Source organism: Siphateles boraxobius, unplaced genomic scaffold (genome assembly GCF_051911475.1).
Source record: "Siphateles boraxobius isolate OS27281-9 unplaced genomic scaffold, OSU_SipBor_1 5, whole genome shotgun sequence".
In the NCBI taxonomy this organism is placed as follows: Eukaryota; Metazoa; Chordata; class Actinopteri; order Cypriniformes; family Leuciscidae; genus Siphateles; species Siphateles boraxobius.
In genome coordinates this window covers 162501-188749 of record NW_027509141.1, presented here as the reverse complement: position 1 = coordinate 188749, position 26249 = coordinate 162501, and the positions used below count along the sequence as shown (strand labels likewise).

The 26249-nt window shown below is 47.0% G+C and overlaps 1 protein-coding gene across 1 annotated transcript in view; it reads right to left on the bottom strand.

Moving 5' to 3' along the window:
- Window positions 1-26249, bottom strand: part of poc1a (POC1 centriolar protein A) — a 148060-nt gene that overhangs the window by 76746 nt on the left and 45065 nt on the right. Inside the window, exons 7-9 of the mRNA XM_077204357.1 lie at window positions 25475-25608; window positions 3271-3339; window positions 3069-3176 (exon numbers count right to left, since the gene is read on the bottom strand). Coding sequence (XP_077060472.1) covers window positions 3069-3176; window positions 3271-3339; window positions 25475-25608 — 311 coding nt within the window. The remainder of the gene's footprint in view (window positions 1-3068; window positions 3177-3270; window positions 3340-25474; window positions 25609-26249) is intronic.

Genomic DNA, 26249 nt, shown 5'->3' with positions numbered 1-26249 from the left:
TTATCTCGGGACGCTAGTCCCGAGGTAAATAGCGTTCGTCAGCTCCGGTTTGTATCCAGCCTCTCACGGAGACCTCAGATGCTCCAACACCTGCGATAAGATGACTAAACGCCTGTGAAGAGACGACTCGACGCCTGTGAAGAGACGACTCAACGCCGGCGATATGTTATGCTCTAAATTACTACATGATTAACTAACTGTATTTTTTTTCTATGTACATTTCTGAAATGCACATTCTGTAAAGCTGCTTTGAAACAATAAGTATTGTGAAAAGCGCTATACAAATAAATTTGAATTGAATTGAATTGATGTGATGTTATGATTATGTGGTGATGTGATGATGATGTGATGATGTGGTGATGTTATGATTATGTGGTGATGTGATGATTATGTGGTGATGTGATGATGATGATGTGGTGATGTGATGATGTTATGATTATGTGGTGATGTGATGATTATGTGGTGATGATGTTATGATTATGTGGTGATGTGATGATGTGAGGATGATGATGTGGTGATGTGATCATGTTATGATTATGTGGTGATGTGATGATGATGATGTGGTGATGTGATGATGTTATGATTATGTGGTGATGTGATGATTATGTGGTGATGTGATGATGATGATGTGGTGATGTGATGATGTTATGATTATGTGTTGCTGTGATGATGATAATGTGATGATGTGGTGATGATGTGATAATGTGGTGATGTGATGATGTTATGATTATGCGGTGATGTGATGATGATGTGATGTGGGGATGTGATGATGTTATGATTATGTGGTGATGTGATGGTGATGTGATGTGGTGATGTGATGATGATGTGATGATGTGGTGATGTGATGATTATGTGGTGATGTGATGATGATTTAGTGATTTGATGATGTGGTGATGTGATGATGTTATGATTATGTGGTGTAATTTGGTGATGTGATGATGATGTGGTGATGTGATGATGATGTGGTGATGTGTTGATGTTATGATTATGTGGTGATATGATGATTATCGGGTGATGTGATGATGGTGATGTGGTGATGTGATGTTATGATTATGTAGTGATTTGATGATGTGTTGATGTGTTGATTTGATGATGTGGTGATGTGATGATTATGTGGTAATGTGATGATGATGATGTTATGATTATGTGGTGATGTGTTGATGTGGTGATGATGTAGTGATTTGATGATGTGGTGATGTGATGAGGTGGTGATTTGATTATGTGGTGATGTGATGTGATGATGTGATGTAAAGATATGGTGATGTGATGATGTTATGATTATGTGGTGTAATTTGCTGATTTGATGATGATGATGTTATGATTATGTGGTGATGTGATGATGATGTGATTTGATTATGTGGTGATGTGATGTGATGATTTGATGTAAAGATGTGGTGATGTGATGATGTTATGATTATGTGGTGTAATTTGGTGATGTGGTGATGTGTTGATGTTATGATTATGTGGTGATATGATGCTTTTCTGGTGATGTGATGATGATGATGTGGTGATGTGATGATGTTATGATTATGTAGTGATTTGATGATGTGATGATGTGGTGATGTGATGATTATGTGGTGATATGATGATTATCGGGTGATGTGATGATGATGATGTGGTGATGTGATGATGTTATGATTATGTAGTGATTTGATGATGTGATGATGTGTTGATTTGATGATGTGGTGATGTGATGATTATGTGGTAATGTGATGATGATGATGTTATGATTATGTGGTGATGTGTTGATGTGATGATGATGTAGTGATTTGATGATGTGGTGATGTGATGAGGTGGTGATTTGATTATGTGGTGATGTGATGTGATGATGTGATGTAAAGATGTGGTGATGTGATGATGTTATGATTATGTGGTGTAATTTGCTGATTTGATGATGATGATGTTATGATTATGTGGTGATGTGATGATGATGTGATTTGATTATGTGGTGATGTGATGTGATGATGTGATGTAAAGATGTGGCGATGTGATGATGTTATGATTATGTGGTGTAATTTGCTGATTTGATGATGATGATGTTATGATTATGTGGTGATGTGATGATGATGTGATTTGATTATGTGGTGATGTGATGTGATGATGTGATGTAAAGATGTGGTGATGTGATGATGTTATGATTATGTGGTGTAATTTGCTGATTTGATGATGATGATGTTATGATTATGTGGTGATGTGATGATGATGTGATTTGATTATGTGGTGATGTGATGTGATGATTTGATGTAAAGATGTGGTGATGTGATGATGTTATGATTATGTGGTGTAATTTGGTGATGTGGTGATGTGATGATGTTATGATTATGTAGTGATTTGATGATGTGATGATGATGATGTTATGATTATGTGGTGATGTGTTGATGTGATGATGATGATGTGGTGAATTTGATGATGATGATGTGATGATGTGTTGATGTGGTGATGTGATGATGTGGTGATGTGATGATGATGATGATGTGGTGATTTTAGATTATGTGGTGATGTGATGATGATGATGTTATGATTATGTGATTATGTGGTGATGTGATGATGATGTGGTGATGTGATGATGTGGTGATGTGATGATGTGATGATGATGATGATGGGATGTGATGTGGTGATGTGATGATGATGATGATGGGATGTGATGTGGTGATGTGATGATGTGATGATGATGATGATGGGATGTGATGTGGTGATGTGATGATGTGTTGATGTGGTGATGTGATGATGTGGTGATGTGATGATGATGATGATGTGGTGATTTTAGATTATGTGGTGATGTGATGATGATGATGTGGTGATGTGATGATGTTATGATTATGTGATTATGTGGTGATGTGATGATGATGTGGTGATGTGATGATGTGGTGATGTGATGATGTGGTGATGCGATGATGATGATGTGGTGATGTGATGATGATGATGATGTGGTGATGTGATGATGAAGATGTGGTGTTGTGATGATGTGGTGTTGTGATGATGATGATGTGGTGATGTGATGATGTGGTGTTGTGATGATGATGATGTGATGATGATGATGTGGTGATGATGATGTGGAATGTGTTTACCTGTGTAAACGGGCCACTGTGAACCAAAGCGCTGGAATCCGCAGCACATCTCTGCTCCAGCACTGTACTGTAATCCACACTGTCGAAGTTCGTCCTCCACACCATCACCTGCAACAGGTCACATGATGAGAACAGGTCACATGATGAGCGCTGCGCACTGAACACGCACACACTTCTGTGTGATCATACAGCAGAGCATCACCTGTTGATCAGAGCCAGCGGAGGCGAAGAAGTCTCCGGTCCTGGAGAAGCTCACACAGGTGGCAGGACCCTAAAAACACACAAACATTATGAGACAATCCGTAATGAAGAATATAAATGATGCTTCACAAACTAGTTGGAGAATAAATTATTTAAAGAATAATTTGATGTCATTTGCTTGTCTTATACATAAAACAGCAGCTTGGACATTCGTCTAATCATCTCCTTCAGCCCACAAGGGAGAGTCGGTAACAAACGGCTTTATTCTGCACTGTAATCTAGAAGGACGCCAGTCGTTTCCTTCTATACACACATTTCTCAGAGCCAGAGAGAACAGAAGAAACCCTCGGCCGTCTGTAGGAGGAAAATTATAGCGTCATGAAGCCATATTGACTTTGGCTGAGGAGAGCAGGGTAAATTTAGGCTGTACATGAGCTGAACTCAGACCAGACATGGCAAAACCAAACCACACGCTCCCTCACACACACACACACACACACACACACACACACACACACACACACACACACACACACACACACACTCACTCACTCACTCACGCACACACTCACTCACTCACTCACTCACACACTCACTCACACACACACTCACTCACTCACACACTCACTAACTCACGCACACACTCACACACACTCACTAACTCACGCACACACTCACACACACTCACTCACTCACTCACTCACTCACTCACTCACTCACTCACGCACTCACTCACGCACTCACTCACGCACACACTCACACTCACGCAAACACTCACTCACTCACTCACACTCACGCACACACTCACTCACTCACGCACACACTCACTCACGCACACACTCACTCACGCACACACTCACTCACTCACGCACACACTCACTCACGCACACACTCACTCACTCACTCACGCACACACTCACACACACCCTCACTCACTCACTCACTCACTCACTCACTCACTCACGCACTCACTCACGCACTCACTCACGCACTCACTCACGCACACACTCACACTCAAGCAAACACTCACTCACTCACTCACGCACACACTCACTCACTCACTCACGCACACACTCACTCACGCACACACTCACTCACGCACACACTCACTCACTCACGCACACACTCACTCACGCACACACTCACTCACGCACACACTCACTCACTCACGCACACACTCACACACACCCTCACTCACTCACTCACTCACACACTCACTCACACACACACTCACTCACTCACTCACTCACACACTCACTAACTCACGCACACACTCACACACACTCACTAACTCACGCACACACTCACACACACTCACTCACTCACTCACTCACTCACGCACTCACTCACTCACACTCACGCACACACTCACTCACTCACTCACACTCACGCACACACTCACTCACTCACGCACACACTCACTCACGCACACACTCACTCACGCACGCACACACTCACTCACGCACACACTCACTCACTCACTCACTCACTTACTTACGCACACACTCACTCACTCACTCACGCACGCACACACTCACGCACTCACTCACTCACGCACGCACACACTCACGCACTCACGCACACACTCACTCACTCACACACTCACGCACGCACACATTCACTCACTCACTCACTCACTCACTCACTCACTCACTCACACACTCACTAAAACACTCACTCACACACATACTCACACACTCACTCACACACACATGCACACACTCCCTCACTCACCCACTCACTCACACACTCACTCACGCACAATCACTCACTCACTCTCACTCACACTCACACACTCACTCACGCACTCACTCACACATTCACTAACTCACGCACACACTCATACACTCACAAACTCACTCACGCACACACTCACTCACGCACACACACACACACTCACTCACTCACTCACACACTCACACACACACTCTCACACACACGTGCATACACGCTCACACACACACACACGCATACACAAACACACGCACACACTCACTCACTCACGCACGCACACACTCACTCACGCGCGCACACTCACGCACTCACGCACACACTCACTCACTCACACACTCACGCACGCACACATTCACTCACTCACTCACTCACTCAATCACACACTCACTAAAACACTCACTCACACACATACTCACACACTCACTCACACACACATGCACACACTCCCTCACTCACCCACTCACTCACACACTCACTCACGCACAATCACTCACTCACTCACGCACACTCACTCACACTCACACACTCACTCACGCACTCACTCACACAGTCACTAACTCACGCACACACTCACTCACTCACGCACACACTCACGCACACACTCACACATTCACTCACGCACACACTCATACACTCACACACTCACTCACGCACACACTCACTCACTCACGCACACACTCACTCACTCACGCACACACACACACACTCACTCACTCACGCACACACTCACACACACACACTCACGCAAACACTCACACACACACACACACACACTCACGCACACACTCTCACACACACGTGCATACACGCTCACACACACACACGCATACACAAACACACGCACACAAACACACACTCACTCACGCACACACACTGCACTCACACACTCTCTATCTCTCACACACACACACACACGCGCACACACACACATGCACACACTCACGCACACACCCATACTCACACACACACGCACACACACACACACACACACACTCACTCAGTCACGCACACACACACATATACACACAGACAGACACACACACACACACTCTCACACACTCTCTCACACACACACACACACACACTCACGCATCCTGTCTCATGGAGTGTAAGGGTTTCGGAGTGTAACATAGTCGATGTCAAGTATCCACTCACTGAATTCACTGGATTCACTAGTGTGTGTGACTCTCAGTGAGTTTGCTAACAAACGTTAGCTGTTATGTTTGAGGTTGTGAATGGTAACATGCTGTTTATCATTTATAGGAATAGACTTCCATAAATGTATATTAGACAAGCGACTGATGTACCTGTACATCAGCGTTTCTTTCTTTCTATTGTGCTCGAATTAAGACATAGCTTTACAGTAACCTATGCATCTCCATCCAATTGCGCTTCCTTCCATATGGTGAAGTGAATAATCCTTCTGTCTGGTGTAAACGGCTGAAGTATATTTCCTGGCGCGTCAGCACACACAACGGCTGTGATGCTGAATCCGGGGATCAACCACAGTGCGGTCCCCCCAGGACACCCGTCTGGATTGAGCGGAGTAGGGGACATCTCCAGGGGTCTTCTAGTGGGCAGCTTCCGTCCTCAGTGTTTCCTCGACTAGCCCACGACACCTCAAGAGGGCTCGACAGTGACTCAGAGTCAAACCCACCACCCACCCCCCACCCCCAACCTCCACCCTCCATCAGCCAAGCTTACTTACCTGTACATCAGCGTTTCTTTCTTTCTATTGTGCTCGAAATCCCCACGGCTGCTGAGATTGCTCCCTCCTTGTGGTTCAGTGGCATAAACCCTTGATGTGACCTAACCACAATCTCTAACGCCACAATCTCACCGCAACCCGACCATACGCGCCAACCCCTTTGACTAAGGCTGTCGAAGCCCCACTGTCGTCGTTAAAGCAGGTTCAGTGGCAACGAACAAATCAAACAAAAGTAACTGAAATAGCGCAACACAACAAACAAAAGTAACTGAAATAGCTCAACACAACAAATGTTTCAAGTGGTTTCCCCAAATTCAACTGAAAATGCAATTTTTAATGACTCCTGCAGTCTCAAAATTATTCAACCTCTTCATGACAAATAACTTTAGCACTTACTAGAACAGCCTTTTGCTGTTATGAGCTTCTGTGAACGAGATGTATCACCAGAGATTTCCAATGGAGTTCAGGTCAGGAGACTGTGATGCCACTGTATCTCCCAGGACTTCTGCAAACAAGCTTTGGTGGAGTTTGAGGAATGTTTGGGACCGTTGTCCTGTTGAAGACCAAGCTTCAGCTTCCTCACTGACGGAGTGATGTTCTCTCCCAGGCTCTCCTGATACTTCAATTAATCATCTCTCCTTCCTCACGCTGCAGGTTTCCAGAGCCGGAGGATATAGATCAGCCGCAGAGCATCACTGACCCATCACTGATCCATCAGTGATCCACCACTAACCCATCACTGATCCATCACTGACCCATCACAGACCCATCACTGATCCATCACTCCCCCATCACTGATCCATCACTGACCCATCACTGATCCATCACTGATCCATCACTAAACCCATCACTGATCCATCACTAACCCATCACTGACCCATCACTGACCCATCACTCCCCCATCACTGATCCATCACTGACCCATCACTAAACCCATCACTGATCCATCACTGACCCATCACTAAACCCATCACTGATCCATCACTGACCCATCACTAAACCCATCACTGATCCATCACTAACCCATCACTGACCCATCACTGACCCATCACTGACCCATCACTGATCCATCACTGACCCATCACTAATCCATCACTGATCCATCACTGACCCATCACTAAACCCATCACTGATCCATCACTAACCCATCACTGACCCATCACTGACCCATCACTGACCCATCACTGATCCATCACTGACCCATCACTGACCCATCACTGATCCATCACTGATCCATCACACCCCCATCACTGATCCATCACTGACCCATCACTGATCCATCACTAAACCCATCACTTATCCATCACTGACCCATCACTAACCCATCACTGATCCATCACTGATCCATCACTGATCCATCACTGACCCATCACTGATCCATCACTCCCCCATCACTGATCCATCACTGATCCCATCACTTATCCATCACTGACCCATCACTAACCCATCACTGATTCATCACTGATCCATCACTGACCCATCACTGACCCATCACTGATCCATCACTCCCCCATCACTGATCCATCACTAAACCCATCACTGATCCATCACTGACCCATCACTAACCCATCACTAACCCATCACTGATCCATCACTGACCCATCACTGATCCATCACTCACCCATCACTGATCCATCACTGACCCATCACTGACCCATCACTGACCCACCACTGATCCATCACTGACCCACCACTGACCCACCACTGATCCATCACTGACCCATCACTGATCCATCACTGACTCATCACTTACCCATCACTGATCCATCACTGACCCATCACTGACCCATCACTGACCCATCACTGACCCATCACTGATCCATCACTGACTCATCACTTACCCATCACTGATCCATCACTGACCCATCACTGACCCATCACTGACTCATCACGGACCCATCACTGACCCATCATGCTGAACTGTAGACAGAGCTCTTATCAGCTTATGCTTCATTCTTCCTCAGACACACAGCTGATCCAGAGGGACGAGAAGATCCAGTTTTGTTTCATCGCTCCACAGAACAGAATCCCAGAACTTCTGTGGCACATTTATATGATTTTGAGCTCTTTTCTGGAGCTTTTGGGTCAGTAGTGGTCTTGTCTTAGAGTTCTGGCTTGCGTTTAGTACGAGCCTTACTGTCTACAGTCTTACATTCTTTCGTCATATTTCTTACATGCAATCAAACGTGACACTCAACAAATCTCGCCAGTTCAGATATTTCATGTGTTCTAACTCAAGGACACCTGGTGCAACTAATGAAGCCCTTGATTAGTGAGGCAACACCTCTTTTGTAGATTTGTGTTGATGTGAGAGATTTTATTCAGGGGGTTGAATAATTGTGAGACCAGAGAAGACATTATGAGCTGCATTTTCAGTTGAATTTGGGGAAACCACTTGAAACATTTGCTGTGTTGAGCTATTTCAGTTACTTTTGTTTGATTAGTTCATTGCAAACTGCTTAAAGTCTGTACATTTTGCCAATAAACCTGATTTGCAGTGGGTTGAATAATTTAGATTACTATGAACAAAGACTCCAATACAGGCTTCATAGTGCAATATGTCATGGTTACTGTTAAAAAAAAAAAAAGGCTTGTGCTTTTGAGCAGCGTGCTGTTGTATAAAACCGAACGTGTCTCAGCCTGAAGCGTCAGAGGAAGAGATGATGGCAGATGAACATGAGGAATGTGAACTAGACGAGTCTGTTCTGCTGAACAAGTCTGTAACACGTACATTCACACACATGTGCGCACATGGTCAGAGATGCACTCAACTACACTGCAGCAACATCTGCACATCTCCTGTAACCCATGCTAACAGCGCCGCCGCTCCCACCACGCGCATCACGCGCTGTGCGTAGGGCACCAAGTGCTGAGGGGGGCACCAAAAATAGCCTAATGAAAAATCAATCATCATATCATAGTCATAATTATTATAGTGCCGATATTATTTCATTATAGAAATATTATTAGGCACTTTTTAGGGATGTATATAACAAGACAGGCGGAACAAGAGTATTTAATTGCTCTAGAAAGTAACGATGGTGCCGCCGCCGCCTCAGTGTTCCGTTGGATTGCGCTTTAAAAAGTTAAAGTTAAACCGGTAAAAATTAACGTTTTTTTTTTTTTCCCCGGGGGCGGGGGGCACCATAAAGGAATTATGCTTAGGGCACCAAAATGTCTAGCAGCGGTACTGCATGCTAAATATCTACAGTTGACTCAGAGAGAATAATGAGACCATAAGACCCATAACAGCTCGATCACGGTCACTCTTCACACGTTAAAAACTACTGTCAGGATTTACTAAAGACACGCAGAGAGAAACGAGCGATGGAAACACCGTTATTTCTGCAGTTAGTTCAGCTTTGTAGGAGTTTCCCTTTCAGACGTGATATTCATGGAAGGAGATTATTTAAATGAATCATGCAACGTGATATACTAAGGTTTGCGCTCGTAAGTTAACTGTTATTAGTGGCATAATTTACCGCCCAAAGAAAGCATGTCTTAAGCACTGATCTGTATGGATGACTGGATGCTCATTGCATTCTGAACTGTTCTAGTGCCATCGTACGGTTCCCAACCGACAGACAGACGGAAAGAGCGTTTAAATACAAGAAACAGTATACATATACAAGTACATTTACAAGAAACAGTATACATATACAAGTACATTTACAAGAAACAGTATACATATACAAGTACATTTACAAGAAACAGTAGTAAAAAAGTAAGAATAAATATAAAAAATATAAAAGTATAAAAACACAATTAGGTTTAGTCATAATAAAAATTTTCAGACTTACAGCCAAAACATTGACTTAAAATCACCTGATTTACACTGTTTATAAACTTTTATCCCAGTACTTCTGTGAAAATCTGAATTGTATCATTATAATGATACTGTGGGTTGAACAGACTGTTTGAGAAGCGGTTTCATATCGATACATGACAACTGCTTTCTCTGCACTTTTAGAAGAAAACGATATTTTAACCACTTGTTAAATTTGCATCTATGCATGTACTAAACCCAGAGAATGAACATTTGGCCTTTCTTCAGCTTATTACAGAGGACTTCAAACTTACAGCTTCTTATAAAAATGTTTTCATGTTCTGCAGTCTCAAAATTATTCACCCCCTGAATAGAATCCCTCACAGCACAAATTGTCTCAGGTTACTATTGTAACCATAGTTCCCTGAGAACAGGGAACGAGACGATGCGTCCATCGACGCCATGGGAACGCCCCCAGCGTGACTGCGTCTGAAGCATCTATGTCAACTAGTCCAATGGAAAGAATGAGCGTCACGGGCGGGTGACGTCATGACCAGGATATGATAAAAGCACATCCGGTGCAAACGTCTCAGGTTACTACTGTAACCATAGTTCCCTGAGAAAGGGAACGAGACGATGCGTCACTTGACGCTTTGGGAACGCCCCCAGCGTGCATGCGTCTGAGCATCAATGTCAACTAGTCCAATGGAAAGAATGAGCGTCACGGGCGGGTGACGTCATGACCAGGAAGGGATAAAGGCTCACCCGGTGAAACGCGGCATTAGCTTCAAAAAGTCGAAGCAAGCCGATCACAGGGAAGCAGGAAGTATGGCAGGGTGACGCATCGTCTCGTTCCCTTTCTCAGGGAACTATGGTTACAGTAGTAACCTGAGACGTTCCCTTTCGAGGGAACTCGCGATGCGTCACTTGACGCTTTGGGAACGAGAATACCCAAGACGCCAGAATTCCAAGTACCTGAGTGTCAGTCTGTTGGAACTAAGCACTAAGCACCTGAGAACCTGGGGCAGCATCCAGGTCCAAACTGTAAAACCTGACGAATGTGAGCGGTGAGGACCAGCCTGCCGCATCACAAACGTCTTGGAGGGAAACCCCAAATAACAAGGCTTTAGAGGCCGCCATACCCCTCGTTGAGTGAGCTCTGACCACCAAGGGACACGGATGGTCAGAGTACTCGTATGCAAGTGAAATAGCCTCGACTATCCACTTGCTAACCGTCTGTTTAGAAGCAGGAAGACCCTTCTTAGGTGATCCAAAGCAAATAAATAACTGGTCGGACTTCCTCATAGAAGATGTCCGATGAACATAAGTATCCAGTGCTCGCACTGGACACAAGAGGTTCAGCCTTTCCTGGTCCGCAGATGTAAAAGGAGGAGGACAGAAAGCCTGCAGCACGATAGGCCTCGGAATCAAGGTCGGCACCTTAGGGACGTATCCCTGTTTTGGATATAAGAATGCCTTGACCATCCCTGGTGCAAACTCAAGGCAAGTGGGGGAAACCGAAAGGGCCTGAAGGTCTCCAACTCTCTTAAGGGACGAAATAGCTAGCAGAAAGATAGTCTTAAGGGTAAGAAATTTCTCTGAAACCGAATCTAAGGGCTCGAATGGAGCCCTAGACAGGCCTTCTAGTACTAATGCCAAATCCCAAGCTGGCACCCTAGTGCGAGTTGCAGGCCTCAGCCTCAGTGTGCCACGAAGGAAACGTGTAATCAGGGGGTCTCGACCCAACGATGTACCCCCAACCAGGGCGTGGTAAGCCGCAATGGCCGCCACGTAAACCTTAAGTGTGGAAGGACATAAACCTGACGTAAAGCGCTCCTGCAAGAACTCGAGTACTGTGTTCACAGAACAGTTAACCGGATCCCACTGATGTCGGTGACACCATACAGAAAAAACTTTCCATTTCAGCGCATATAGTTTCCTAGTAGCTGGAGCTCTGGAGCTTAGGATGGTCTCAGCAGCCTCAGCTGAGAGACCACTCTCTATGAGTTGGGCCCCCTCAGAGGCCAAACCCACAGGTTCCAAATCTCTGGCCGAGGGTGAAATATTGTGCCCCCGGCCTGAGACAGAAGGTCTCTCCTGATCGGGATCTCCAAGGGAGGACCGTCTAAGAGATGGATCAGGTCCGCAAACCAGATCCGACTCGGCCAGCGTGGTGCTACAAGCAGTAGGCTTATTCCGTACTGGCGGACTCGTTCCAGAACTCCTGGGAGCAGAGCAACAGGGGGAAATGCGTACAGACGTAGCCTCGGCCACGTCTGCACCATAGCATCCAGCCCCAGGGGGGCTGGGTGAGTAAGGGAGAACCAAAGTGGACAGTGCGTCGTGTGCTGAGATGCAAACAGATCCACCTCTGCTTGGCCGTAAAACTCCCAAATTTTCTCCACCGCCTCGGGGTGGAGTCTCCAGTCCCCTGGCCTCAGCTCCTGCCTCGACAGGATGTCTGCCCCCACATTCTGGTCCCCAGGAATATACACTGCCCTCAGGGAGAGTACCTTCCCCAGAGACCACAGGAGGATCTGGTGCGCCAGTTTGCAGAGCGGACGCGACCGCAGACCCCCCTGACGGTTCAGATAAGAGACCACTGATGTGTTGTCTGTTCGTACAAGCACATGATGGCCCCTCAGGTCTGGGAGAAACTGTCTCAACGCATTGAAGACAGCCATCATCTCCAGGCAATTGATGTGCCACGAAAGATGATGACTTTTCCACAGACCCTGAACCGAGCGGCCTTCCATTACCGCTCCCCAGCCGGTGAGGGAAGCATCTGTCGAGATCGTAACACGATGGCAAAGAGCTCCCAATACCGGACCCTGGGTTAAGAACCAATGTTTCCTCCATATAATTAAGGCACGAAGGCACCGCCGCGTGACCTTGATCATACGAAGTGGGTTTCCCCTCGGGGAGAACCCTCTGGTCCTTAGCCACCACTGTAAAGGTCTCATGTACAGCAGGCCAAAAGGAATCACGTTGGACGCTGCCGCCAAGAGACCCAACAGTCTCTCGAACTGTTTCACAGTGCGTGACTGGCCTAGCTTTAGCTCTTTGGTGGCTGTCAGGATAGCAGCTACACGAACGGGCGATAGAGTGGCCCGCATCGTCACTGAATCCCATACCACACCAAGGAAAGTGGTTCTCTGTACTGGAGAAAGAACACTCTTCTTGGCGTTGAGCCTCAACCCCAACATCTGCATATGAGCGAGAACGACACCTCGGTGCCGAACCGCCGACTGCTCTGATTCCGCCAGAACCAGCCAGTCGTCGATGTAGTTCAGAATACGTATGCCCTGAAGCCTGAGAGGGGCTAGAGCTGCATCCACGCATTTCGTGAACGTGCGGGGTGATAAAGCTAGACCGAAAGGAAGAACCCGATATTGGTATTCTTTGCCCCCGAAAGAAAACCTTAGGAACTTCCTGTGCTGAGGGAGGATGGAGATATGGAAGTAGGCGTCCTTCAGATCTATCGTGATAAACCAGTCCTCGGATCTGATTTGAGTCGCGATCTGTTTGAGTGTCAGCATCTTGAACTTGAGTTTCTGTACTGAACGATTCAACAGACGAAGATCTAAAATGGGACGCAACCCCCCATCCTTTTTTGGAACAATGAAATAACGGCTGTAAAAACCTGACTCTCTGTCGGGTGAGTACACCTGTTCTATAGCTTCCTTTGCTAACAGGGCCTTTACCTCTTGCTCCATTACCAGAGCCTGCTCGGGATGCACCACTGTGGGCAGCACCCCGTTGTAACGAGGAGGACGAGAACCAAACTGGATTCTGTATCCTTTCTCTACAATCTGCAGGACCCAATGAGAAATATTCGGCAGAAGCTTCCACGCTGCCAGAAAATTTACTAAGGGAACCAGCCTCTCGAGGCTGGTCTCTGGTGTTATCGAGACAGCCAATTCCGGAGCCTGAAACATAATGGCAGGAACTACCTGAACTGGCCGCTCTAAGGCCCCCCTCAGAGGGCGCGAAACCGATGCTGTGCCGCAGCATAGCATCAGCGACTCGCTGGAGACCGCTGCGCCCTGAAGCACCGAGGGTGGCAGGGTTGGCAGAACGGTCTCGTGAGGACCCCGAAATGGAACGGGCACCGTAAAATGAGGTGTACACCGCTCCACTTCGGTCGGGGCTGTCCTCACAGGCCTGATGCGTGAACATCAGGACCTTTTTTTTTTTTTGAACCGAAGTCTTCTTCGCCTGAAGAACGGTCCTCAGATCCGGCTTCGACTTAGAAGACTTCGGTTGAGAGGGTTGCGTCTGTCTCCAGTCTCTACGTGGAGGTGCACGAGATGCAACACTCTCTTTCTGATGCACACGATATGATGAGCTTGACGGCTGGGGCTGCTCACACCCAGCAGCCCCAGGGGGCTGGACCCGGCGAGGGATAAACTTTTTAAAAACGTCCGCTTGTTTTTTTGACTCCTGAAATCTCTCGACGACCGCGTGGACTGCGTCGCCGAAGAGACCAGAAGGTTCAAGCGGAGCATCTAATAAAAAAGCTCGATCTTTTTCTTTGATTTCAGACAGATTCAACCATAAATGTCTCTCAGTAGCTACCAAGGCTGCCATAGACCGCCCAATTGCTCTGGCGGTCTCCTTAGTAGCCCTGAGAGAAAGATCGGTAGCCCGACGAAGTTCACGAATCTCGTCATGACTGACTCCCTCACTACTATCCAGATCCCCCAGCAGGTCAGCTTGATAAGCCTGGAGCACTGCCATAGTATGCAGACATGCTCCAGCTTGACCTGCTGCCGTATAAGCTTTGCCCACTAACACCGAAGTGGCTTTAAGCGGTCTAGTGGGCAAAGCCGAGGCTTTCAGAGACGATGCGGGACCAGGGGAAAGATAACTGGCTAAATTCTCTTCCGCCTGGGGCATCGCCTCATAACCATACTCTTTCAGCCCTCTTATTCTCGAATAAGTGTTAACATGAGGGCTGAAAAGACGTGATGAGTATGGTTTATTCCACGATTTAGAAATCTCATTGTGTAAATCGGGAAAAAATGGAAGCCCTCGTGGTGGAGATAATGTGGTTGAAGATAAAAAGCGCTCATCTAATTTGCTTTTAGGACGAGCGCCCTTATTCTCAGATGGCCATTCAATATTTAACTTCTCTACAGCCCGCGACATAACATCCACCAGCTCATCATATGCTGGGGAAATAAATTGTGAATCCCTTTCCCCCATGTGTGTGCTTACACTCTCCACACTCATCACATCAACCTCCTCGGAGGAAGAGCAACAAAGTAGTGGAGGGCTCTCTCCCCGGGCGAAAGAAACCGCAGAGCGTGCTTCCGACACCGGGGAGAGAGCACTGGATCTCTCGGGTAAGGAAGGAGAAAGAGCCCTCGGACCCGTCTCCAACCCCTCCGAAAGATCCTTTTGCGATCCCCAGGAATGCATTCTCCGCGCCGCCTCAGCAGACGCGGGTCCTGATCCCTGTGGATCGCGAGCCTGCCCACTCACTTTATCAAAGAGTGACAGGCGAGAGCGGAGCATGCGAAGCGGTAACATCTCACAATGCTGGCACTCAGCCCCCTCGAAGGCTGAGACCGCATGCTCCACTCCCAAACAAACGACACAAAGCTCGTGTGTGTCCCCACCCGTTAAATAACGCGGGCAGGGAGAAACACACTGTTTGTACACTTGTTTAGTTTCCATCCTTTTCCGCAACAGACAACAGTAAATAGACAGAGACAAAATGACACAGATCGCTTGCTGAGACACAGAAGCTAATGCCGCGTTTCACCGGGTGAGCCTTTATCCCTTCCTGGTCATGACGTCACCCGCCCGTGACGCTCATTCTTTCCATTGGACTAGTTGACATTGATGCTCAGACGCATGCACGCTGGGGGCGTTCCCAAAGCGTCAAGTGACGCATCGCGAGTTCCCTCGAAAGGGAACCGGCATTAGCTTCGAAAATTGCCGAAGCAAGCCGATCACAGGGATGCAGGAAGTATGGCAGGGTGACGCATCGTCTCGTTCCCTGTTCTCAGGGAACTATGGTTACAATAGTAACCTGAGACGTTCCCTTACGAAGGGAACTCAACGATGCGTCCATCGACGCCATGGGAACGAGAATACCCAAAGCGCCAGAATTCCAAGTACCTGAGTGTCAGTCTGTTGTAACTAAGCACTAAGCACCTGAGAACCTGGGGCAGCATCCAGGTCCAAGCTGTAAAACCTCATGAATGTGAGCGGTGAGGACCAGCCCGCCGCATCACAAACGTCTTGGAGAGAACTCCAGATAATACGCTTAGAAGCCATACTCCTAGTGGAATGAGCCCTGACCACCAAATGGTTGGCCAGAAGACTCACAAGCAAGAAGAATAGTCTCGACTATCTATATGCTCAATAGGTTGGATTTTCTCGACAGAGAAGTCCGATGAACATAAGTGTCCAGTGCTCGCACTGGCACAAGAGGTTCAGCTTTTCCTGGTCCGGAAAATGGGGGAGGACAGAAACCTGCAGCACAATAGGCCTCGGAATAATGGTAGGCACCTTTGGAACATATCCATGTTTCGGGTATGTAAGGCCGTCTAACTCGATCCAATGGCGGTATTCGAATTAGCGGTGAAGGTCTTTGCGTGTTACTGTCTTTTCTCGTGGCAAAGTATTTTTGGTTAAATGCAATACATTTTATCTTATGTATTAACTCGTTTCATCTGACTCCATAAAATGAAAAGGTTTTTCAATTATATCTGTGCATCATTAAATATACGTTAATGTTTGACTATTCCTTTTAACTCCAATGAAAATAAAGTCAAAGTCTGTTAGAATAATCAAATATAACAATTTATTATGTCAGGTAAATGTATTATTACAATTCCATAATCAATTGAAAGATAATCAATGCAAACCATCAAATGTTCTAGAACAAAGAGGAAAAAGTTTACCCGACACTTACGTGAGCTGAGAGTCGCGAGACCCTCAACCACACGGGCTAATCTGAATACAGAAAACAGCCCTGAGCTCTCGCTGCGTTTCATTATATACCCAGACCTCATTTCAAATCTAAACATCATTCACAGTGGAATTTTACCTGTAAGTCACCATTTGCTAGCAGTGGAAAATTAGCATTCAGTCAAATGGTCGAAGGTGTTAACTCAAAGACACACCCTCCAGTATTGGAGGGTGTGGAAGATATTTCTAAACTTCCTAAGAACTTTATTACCTTTTGGGTTTACTTCTTTGGGAATGAGACATTTGTACCAGTCGTACCGAGACATTTCAAATAATACCAAATATGTATAAAACTAGATTATAATCATTCACATTAAACCATTTAGATTCTTGTGTGAGTTTGGGAGATCTCTGCCAGGATGAAGAATGGGGGACAGAAATGTAGATTAGGATGAGGGAGGTGAGACCTTCGTCTCAATAGTGCATGAGGGGGAGTTCAAATGTTAATTTCCTTTGTTTTCTCAGAGAGTGGCCCTCTCTTAAAGTCCTTCAAGTTTTTCCAGTCTTACAGGTAAGATTGCCTTGGCCATCCCGGTGCACTCAAGGCAGGTGGGGACCGAAAGGGCCTGAAGGTCTGACTCTTATAGGGACGAAATAGCTAGCAGAAAATAGTCTTAAAAGAAAGGAACTTCTCTGAGACCAAATCTAAGGGCTCGAAGGGAGCCCCAGATAGGCCTTCTAGAACTATTGCAAGGTCCCAAGCCAGCACCTTAGTGCAAGTTGCATGCCTCAGCCTCAAAGTGCCACGAAGGAAACGAGTGATCAGGGGGTCTCGACCCAAAAATGTACTACCCACCAGGGCGTGGAAAGCCGCAATGGCCGCCACACATATTATACCTTAAGCGTGGAAGGACATAGACCTGATACAAAGCGTTCTTGCAGAAACTCGAATACTGTGTTTACTGAACAGTTAACCGGATCCCACTGACGCTGGTAACACCAAGAAGTGAAAAACTCTCGAAATAGTGAATATAGTTTCCTCGTAGCGGGAGCTCTGGAGCTTAGAATGGTCTAAACAACCTCGGTTGAGAGACCACTCTCTATGAGTTGGGCCCCCTCAGAGGCCAAACCCACAGTTCCCAAATCCCCTGCCGGGGGTGCAATATTGCATCCCCTGCCTGAGACAGAAGGTCTCTCCTGATCGGGACCTCCAAGGGAGGTCCGTCGAGGAGAAAAATTAGGTCCGCAAACCAAATTCAGCTCGGCCAGGGTGGTGCTACTAAATAGGCTTATTCCATCCTGGCGGATTCACTCCAGAACTCCTGGGAGCAGAGCAACGGAGGGAAATGCGTACAGACGTAGCCTCGGCCACGTCTGCACCATAGCATCCAGCCCCGAGGGGACTGGTTGAGTGAGGGATAACCAGAGTGGACAGTGCGTCGTATGCTGAGACGAGAACAAATCCACTTCTGCCTGGCCGTAAAACTCCCATATTTGCTCCACCGCCTCGGGGTGGAGTCCCCTGGCCTCAGCCCCTGCCTCGACAGGGTGTCTGCTCCAATATTCTGGCCCCCCCAGGAATATACACTGCCCTCAGACAGCGTAATTTCTTGAGGGACCAAAATAAGAGGCCACCAACGTGTTGTCTGTGGGTCAAGAACCAGAGTTTCCTCCATATAACCAAGGCGCGGGGATACTGCCGCGTGATCTTGATCGTAAGGAGTGGGTTTCCCCTCAGGGAGAACCCTCTGGTCCTGAGCCACCTCTGTAAAGGTCTCACGTACAGCAGGTCAAAGGGTATCACATTGGACGCTGCTGCCCTGAGGCCTAACAGTCACTGTTCCAGAACAACACATGATGGCCCCTCAGGTCTGGGAGGAGATGTCTCAACGCATTGAAGACGACCATCATCTCTAGGCAATTCATGTGCCAAGAGAGATGATGACTCCTCCACAAGCCCTGAGCTGAGCGGCCTTCCAATACCGCTCCCCAGCCGGTGAGGGAAGCATCTGTCGAGATCACAACTCGATGGCAAAGAGCTCCCAACACCGGACCCTGGGTTAAGAACCAGTGTTTCCTCCATATAACCAAGGTGCGGAGACACCGCCGCGTGATCTTGATCATACGAAGTGGGTTTCCCCTCGGGGAGAACCCTCTGGTCCTGAGCCACCACTGTAAAGGTCTCATGTACAGCAGGCCAAAAGTTATCACGTTGGACGCTGCTGTCACAAGACCCAACAGTCTCTCTAACTGTTTTACAGTGCGTGACTGGCCTAGCCTCAGCTCTTTTGTGGCTGTTAGGATAGCAGCTACACGAACGGGCGACAGAGTGGCCCGCATCGTCACTGAATCCCATACCACACCAAGGAAAGTGGTTCTCTGTACTGGAGAAAGCACACTCTTCTTGGCATTGAGCCTCAACCCCAACATCTGCATAGGAGCGAGAACGACACCTCGGTGCCGAACCGCTAACTGTTCTGATTCCGCTAGAATCAGCCAGTCATCTATGCAATTCAGAATGCATATGCACTGCAGCCTGGCGGGGCCAGAGCTGCGTCTACACGCTTCGTGAATGTGCGGGGTGATAGAGCTAGACCGAAAGGAAGTGCCTGATACTGGTGTTCTTTGCCCCAAAGAAACCCTCAGGAACCTCCTGTGCTGAGGGAGGATGGAGATATGGAAGTATGCGTCTTTTAGATCTATCGTGACAAACCAGTCCTCGGATCTGATTTGAGTCACGATCTGTTTGAGTGTCAGCATTTTGGACTTGAGTTCCAGCACCAAACACTCCAACAGACGAAGATCTAGTATGTGACGCAGCTCTCCATCCTTTTTTGGAACAATGAGATAACGACTGTAAAGACCCGACGCAATGTCGGGTGAGTACACCTGCTCTATAGCTTTCTTTGCTAACAGGGCCTTTACCTCTTGCTCCATTACCAGAGCCTGCTCGGAATGCACTAACGTGAGCAACACCCCGTTGTAGCCTGGAGGACGAGAACCAAATCTGCCTCTTACTACTAACTGCAGGACCCATAGAGATATATTTGGCAGTAGCTTCCGCGCTGCCAGAAAATCTACCAAGGGAACCAGCCCCTCGAGGCTGGCCTCTGGTGTAATAAAGACAGCCAGTTCGGGGACCTGAAGCATACTGGCAGGAACCACCCGAACTGACTGTTTTCGAACCCCCCTCAGAGGGCGCATTCCGACGCAATGTCGAGTTGACGCTGCGCCAGAAGCTCGCTGGAGACTGCTGCGCCCCGAAGCACCAAGGGTGGCGGGGTTGGCAGAACGGTCCCCTGAGGGCACCGAGATGGAAAGGGCACCGTATAATGAGGTGTACACCATTCCACCCCGGTTGGGGCTGCCCTCACCGGTCTGACGCCGGTGGCGCCAGTCCTTTTCTTTTGAGCCGCAGCCTTCTCAGCGTGAAGAACGGCCCCGGATCCGGCTTCTGCTTTGAAGGCTTTGGCTGCTGTGTTGTGTATGAGAAACTAGACGGCTGGAGCTGCTCACGCCCAGCAGCCCCAGGGGGTTGGACATAGCGAGGGAGAGATTATCTTGTATCTTTCTCTATGATTCCCATCAAATTGAGCCAGAGGTGTCTCTCAGTGACCACAAGGGCTGCCATCCCTGAGAGATAAATCTGTGGCCCGACAGAGTTCTCAAACCCCATCGGGCCAAACTCCCTCACTTCTGTCCAAATACCGCAGCAGGTCAGCCTGATATGCTTGTAGCACTGCTATGGTGTGCAAGCAGGCCCATGCTAGACCCACTGCCATATATGCTTTTCCCACTAGATTAAAAAATAGTTTTCTTTAATGGTTTAGTGAGAGAAGCCGACGCCTTCAGGTACGATACTGAACCGGGAGACAGATAGCTCGCAAGCGTCTGTTCTACCCGGGGTATTGCCCCATAGCCATACCCTCTTAACCCCCAAATATCTGAATATACATGAATGTGGGGGCTAAAAGACAAGAGGAGTAAGGCTTTTTCCATGATCTAGACAGCTCGCTGTGCAGATCGGGAAAAATGGAAGGCCCCGTGATGGAGGTGGAAAAATAGAGGGAAGGAAACTCGTTTAATTTATTTTATTTTTAGGACGAGTGCCCCCTTATTTCTGCTGGCCATAAATATTTAATTTATCTACAGCCTTAGTAAACACTTCCACCAGCTTATTATTTTTTATATATATTTTTTATATATATTCACTTTATTTTATATATAATATATAAACTATCATATATATATATATATAGGCTATATATATTTCTCATACGCTGGGGAAAGAGATGGCAAATTCACTTCCCCCATGATTGTGTCACTTTCAATGCCCAGCACATCTACCTCCTCGGAGGTAGAGCACTGAAGCATTGATTTCTCTCTCTCCCCGGGCGGAAGAGACCGCAGCGCGGGCTTCCGAGACCGGCGAGAGAGCACTGGATCCCTCGTGGAAAGGGAGGAGATAAGATCCGCGGACCCGTCTCCAACCCCGTAAAGAGATCCTATTCGCGATCCACAGGAATGCATTCTCCGCGCTGCCTCGGCAGACGCGGGACCTGTCACCCTGAGAATTGCGAGCCCGGCCACTTTCCTCGAAAAGTGACAGGCGGGAGCGGAGCATGCGAAGCGAAAGCTTCTCACAATGTTGGCAATCAGCCCCCTCGGAGGCTGATACCGCATGCTCTACTCCCAAACACATCACACAAAGCTCGTGTGTGTCCCTACTCGTTAAATAGCGCGAGCAGGGAGAACACAGAGTTGTGCAATTGTTTAGTTTCCATAAATATATATATATCAGACAGACAACAGTAAATATAACAGACAGTTTGACACAGATCGCTTGCTGAGGCAACAGAAGCAAATGCCGGTTTGCACCGGATGTGCTTTTATCATATCCTGGTCATGACGTCACCCGCCCGTGACGCTCATTCTTTCCATTGGACTAGTTGACATAGATGCTTCAGACGCAGTCACGCTGGGGGCGTTCCCATGGCGTCGATGGACGCATCGTTGAGTTCCCTTCGTAAGGGAACTACAAAACAGGTGTTGCCTCACTAATCAAGGGCTTCATTAGTTGCACCAGGTGTACGTGAGCTAGAACACATGAAATATCTGAACTGGTGAGGTTTATTGAGTGTCAATCTTGACTGCATGTTAGAAATATGGCTAAGAACTGGCTCCGCACATGTGCGAAACAGACTGATTCTGACTAACAGTCTGAGCCGGTCTATGAGCTTTACCGGACAGATCGCACACGCAGACACCAGACACACACTAGCATGAAGCATCGCACACACAGACATCACACACACATTAGCATAAAGCATTCTACAGGAACCCTGTGAACTCTTACGGGCCATTCCCAAACCTTTATGAGAATAAGATTTAGCTTTGGCTAAGGTTTGTGAATGGCCCGTAATAGTTCACAAGGTTCACAGGGATCATGCTTTATCTAATGATCACACTAATGCGTCAGTTAAAGCACATTCACAGGCTGCACTGCTACTGCTAACATCAGTCTTCATGAATTATGACAATCCTCTGCAGTCAGAGTGAAATCTTTATTTCCATGCTCGTTACATGTATTACTGAAGATGAAAGGTCACCAAAAAAGGAAGTGCGTTTTAACCTTGATGACGCATCTAAAGACATACCAGAAACACTTTACATGTTTGTTCCGAGACAAAACTTAAGAATAATGTGAACAGTGCAAAAATCACTGTAAATAACCTTGTAAAGTTAGGATTGGTCTTGTGACGGTATCAGATTTTCATATCACGATAATTAAAGTCCTCATGAACTGGAAGTTGTGGGCGACTTCACTTGTGATTTCAATTGTGACCTGTTTTCCCAGTGAAAAGGAAAACTGAATGAGAAAAATTAGAGGGCGTGGCTTTTTTCTGCTGGGAATTGATTGGATCTAGAAAAGTAGGCGTTCCCTTCAGATCTAAACACAAGATTTCCATCTGACGTCATCAGAGAAGGAAGCACATTTTTAGATTTTGATCAAAGATTACAAAGACAAAAAATGTTTTTTGTGGATTAACTTGCATGGAGGATTATTTACCACAAGAATAGTAATGTGTGCTAATAAAGTACATGAGGTCCATTTTGATTTCATGACTATGTTAAAGCACTTAAGTTCTATGCGGTGTGTACGGAACAGAAATGAACTAGTTGTTAATGACGTATTTAAACTCTCATCAGGGACATTTGTCTTGCTGTATTGTGTGCAGTGCAGGAAAACCACAGGGAAAAGATTTGTGTTGCCAGATCTTGCTAAAAATAATCAAGCACAAAATAAACCGAAATAAATCCTTTATATTAAAATTAAGAGCAAGGAATTGTGATATTAAAAGGCCTTTGTATATCTGGAACTGAAGCTATAGCAGGAGCTGGAGAGTGTCTGATTTAAAGGCAGTGTTTGTGAGTGTGGACTGAACAAGAACCTTTCAGTGGGACATTATGCAACAGCCGTTTAGAAGATGAAGATAGACACCAGCATCAGACCTCAGATCAGCACATCGGACTCGAGGAACCACCATTAATGTGTTAGAGACGAATCAAGTGATGGCCCAAGCGTGAATCTCGTCTCCTGCTGCCTCTGAGTCTGATCTGCCATCAACACAAGCACTATAGCTAATCACTGTAGCTCGTTAACCAATGGGGTTTACCACAATACACCTTTACCAGGCTGCCCGTCACATGACGGAAAACTCAAACTTCAGCCCAACCACGTCTTCAAGCTGATTTAAGCACTTTGATAGTGATATGTTCCTCATGTGCTGCCTGTGTTACCAGCGGTGTGTTGAGCTGAAGGCTGACAGAGGTCACGCTCATCCCACTGACGCTTACAGGCGTTCGCTACACTAACGCTAACCAGGAGGCTTCAGGTCTGAGCGCTAACATGACTAACGTATGTAGGCATGCGCTTTAATGCTAGATTGATTTAGCCAATGCTCCGCTGAAGGGGGAACACTACAGCTAGTGAAGTGGCAGTGTTGGAACGAACAGATCACTTCTGTCATGTGATTCATTCATTCATATGCAGAACAACATACGCTTCGACCCATCAAGCAAAGGTATGATTCCCAAGCGCTCCGTCAGCCCTGGTGCAATGAACTGCCTCATGAAGATTAAAGTACGATATGCATCAGGTAATAATGCAGAAGTTATAAGAGTGTGTGTGTGATTTAGTGCATGAAGAAGGTTGTCCGAAAATACAAGTCGTCAGGTCAGTGATTGCCTCGTGTCCGAGACTCTGTCTACAGCACACAGGCTCTGGAGTGTGACTGGAGGGTCAGGATCGGGGTTAAGGTCAGAGGTCAGGGGTCAGCGGTGTGTACCTGATGGCCGTGCAGTGTGTAGAGCAGCCGGCCCTCCAGCAAGTCCAGGATCTTGAGTGTGGAGTCACTGGAGGTCAGAGGTCAGGGGTCAGAGGTGTGTACCTGATGGCCGTGCAGTGTGTAGAGCAGCCGGCCCTCCAGCAGGTCCAGGATCTTGAGTGTGGAGTCACTGGAGGTCAGGGGTCAGGGTCGGGGTTAAGGTCAGAGGTCAGGGGTCAGCGGTGTGTACCTGATGGCCGTGCAGTGTGTAGAGCAGCCGGCCCTCCAGCAGGTCCAGGATCTTGAGTGTGGAGTCACTGGAGGTCAGGGGTCAGGGTCGGGGTTAAGGTCAGAGGTCAGGGGTCAGAGGTGTGTACCTGATGGCCGTGCAGTGTGTAGAGCAGCCGGCCCTCCAGCAGGTCCAGGATCTTGAGTGTGGAGTCACTGGAGGTCAGGGGTCAGGGTCGGGGTTAAGGTCAGAGGTCAGGGGTCAGAGGTGTGTACCTGATGGCCGTGCAGTGTGTAGAGCAGCCGGCCCTCCAGCAGGTCCAGGATCTTGAGTGTGGAGTCACTGGAGGTCAGGGGTCAGGGTTAAGGTCAGGGGTCAGCGATGTGTACCTGATGGCCGTGCAGTGTGTAGAGCAGCCGGCCCTCCAGCGGGTGCAGGATCTTGAGTGTGGAGTCACTGGAGGTCAGGGGTCAGGGTCGGGGTTAAGGTCAGAGGTCAGGGGTCAGAGGTGTGTACCTGATGGCCGTGCAGTGTGTAGAGCAGCCGGCCCTCCAGCAGGTCCAGGATCTTGAGTGTGGAGTCACTGGAGGCTGAGATGAGGAAGTTTCCAGACGGATGGAAGGAGAGGCCGTTCACCGCCGCACTATGAACTGAAACAAACACACACACACACACACACACACAAAAACACCTATATCATCTAAACAATTACATAAACCGTAAAAACTGATTCCATTGTAAAACTTTATTTTGGACGGTTTTCAACAACGTGTCGGCACAAAACATGTTTTTCCCATTGCAACCAAACCCATTTGAATGTATAGAATTACATGTTTCCAAGATAAAAATGTTCTTTTTTTGTTGTTGTTGCAAAAATATCATGAATTATTAATAATTCAAATATTATTACATCTTTGAGGAGTCGCACCACATGACGTTTGACAATCTAACAAACCATGTCTTGTCATTAGGCCAAACTTGACATGTTGACCTTGCTTATTTTTGTATGTTAAGTTCTAAAGTTTTTTTAAATAAAAATAAGCAGAAGCAATTTTGTTAAAATATTTTAAAGAAATATATAAAAATGTGAATGAATTTACTTTTAAATGTATTGTAAAGTTAATTGCAGTACAATATTTCCATTTCTTCTTTTTTTTTTTGGTCAGTTTGCAAACTTTGGCATGATTTCTGCATTGGTGTTTTGATTGGTTCAGTGTGCTGGACACAGCTGAAGACTGCACATCTGAGCTGTGATAGGTTATACTCGCTGTCTGTTCTCTCTGAGCTGCTG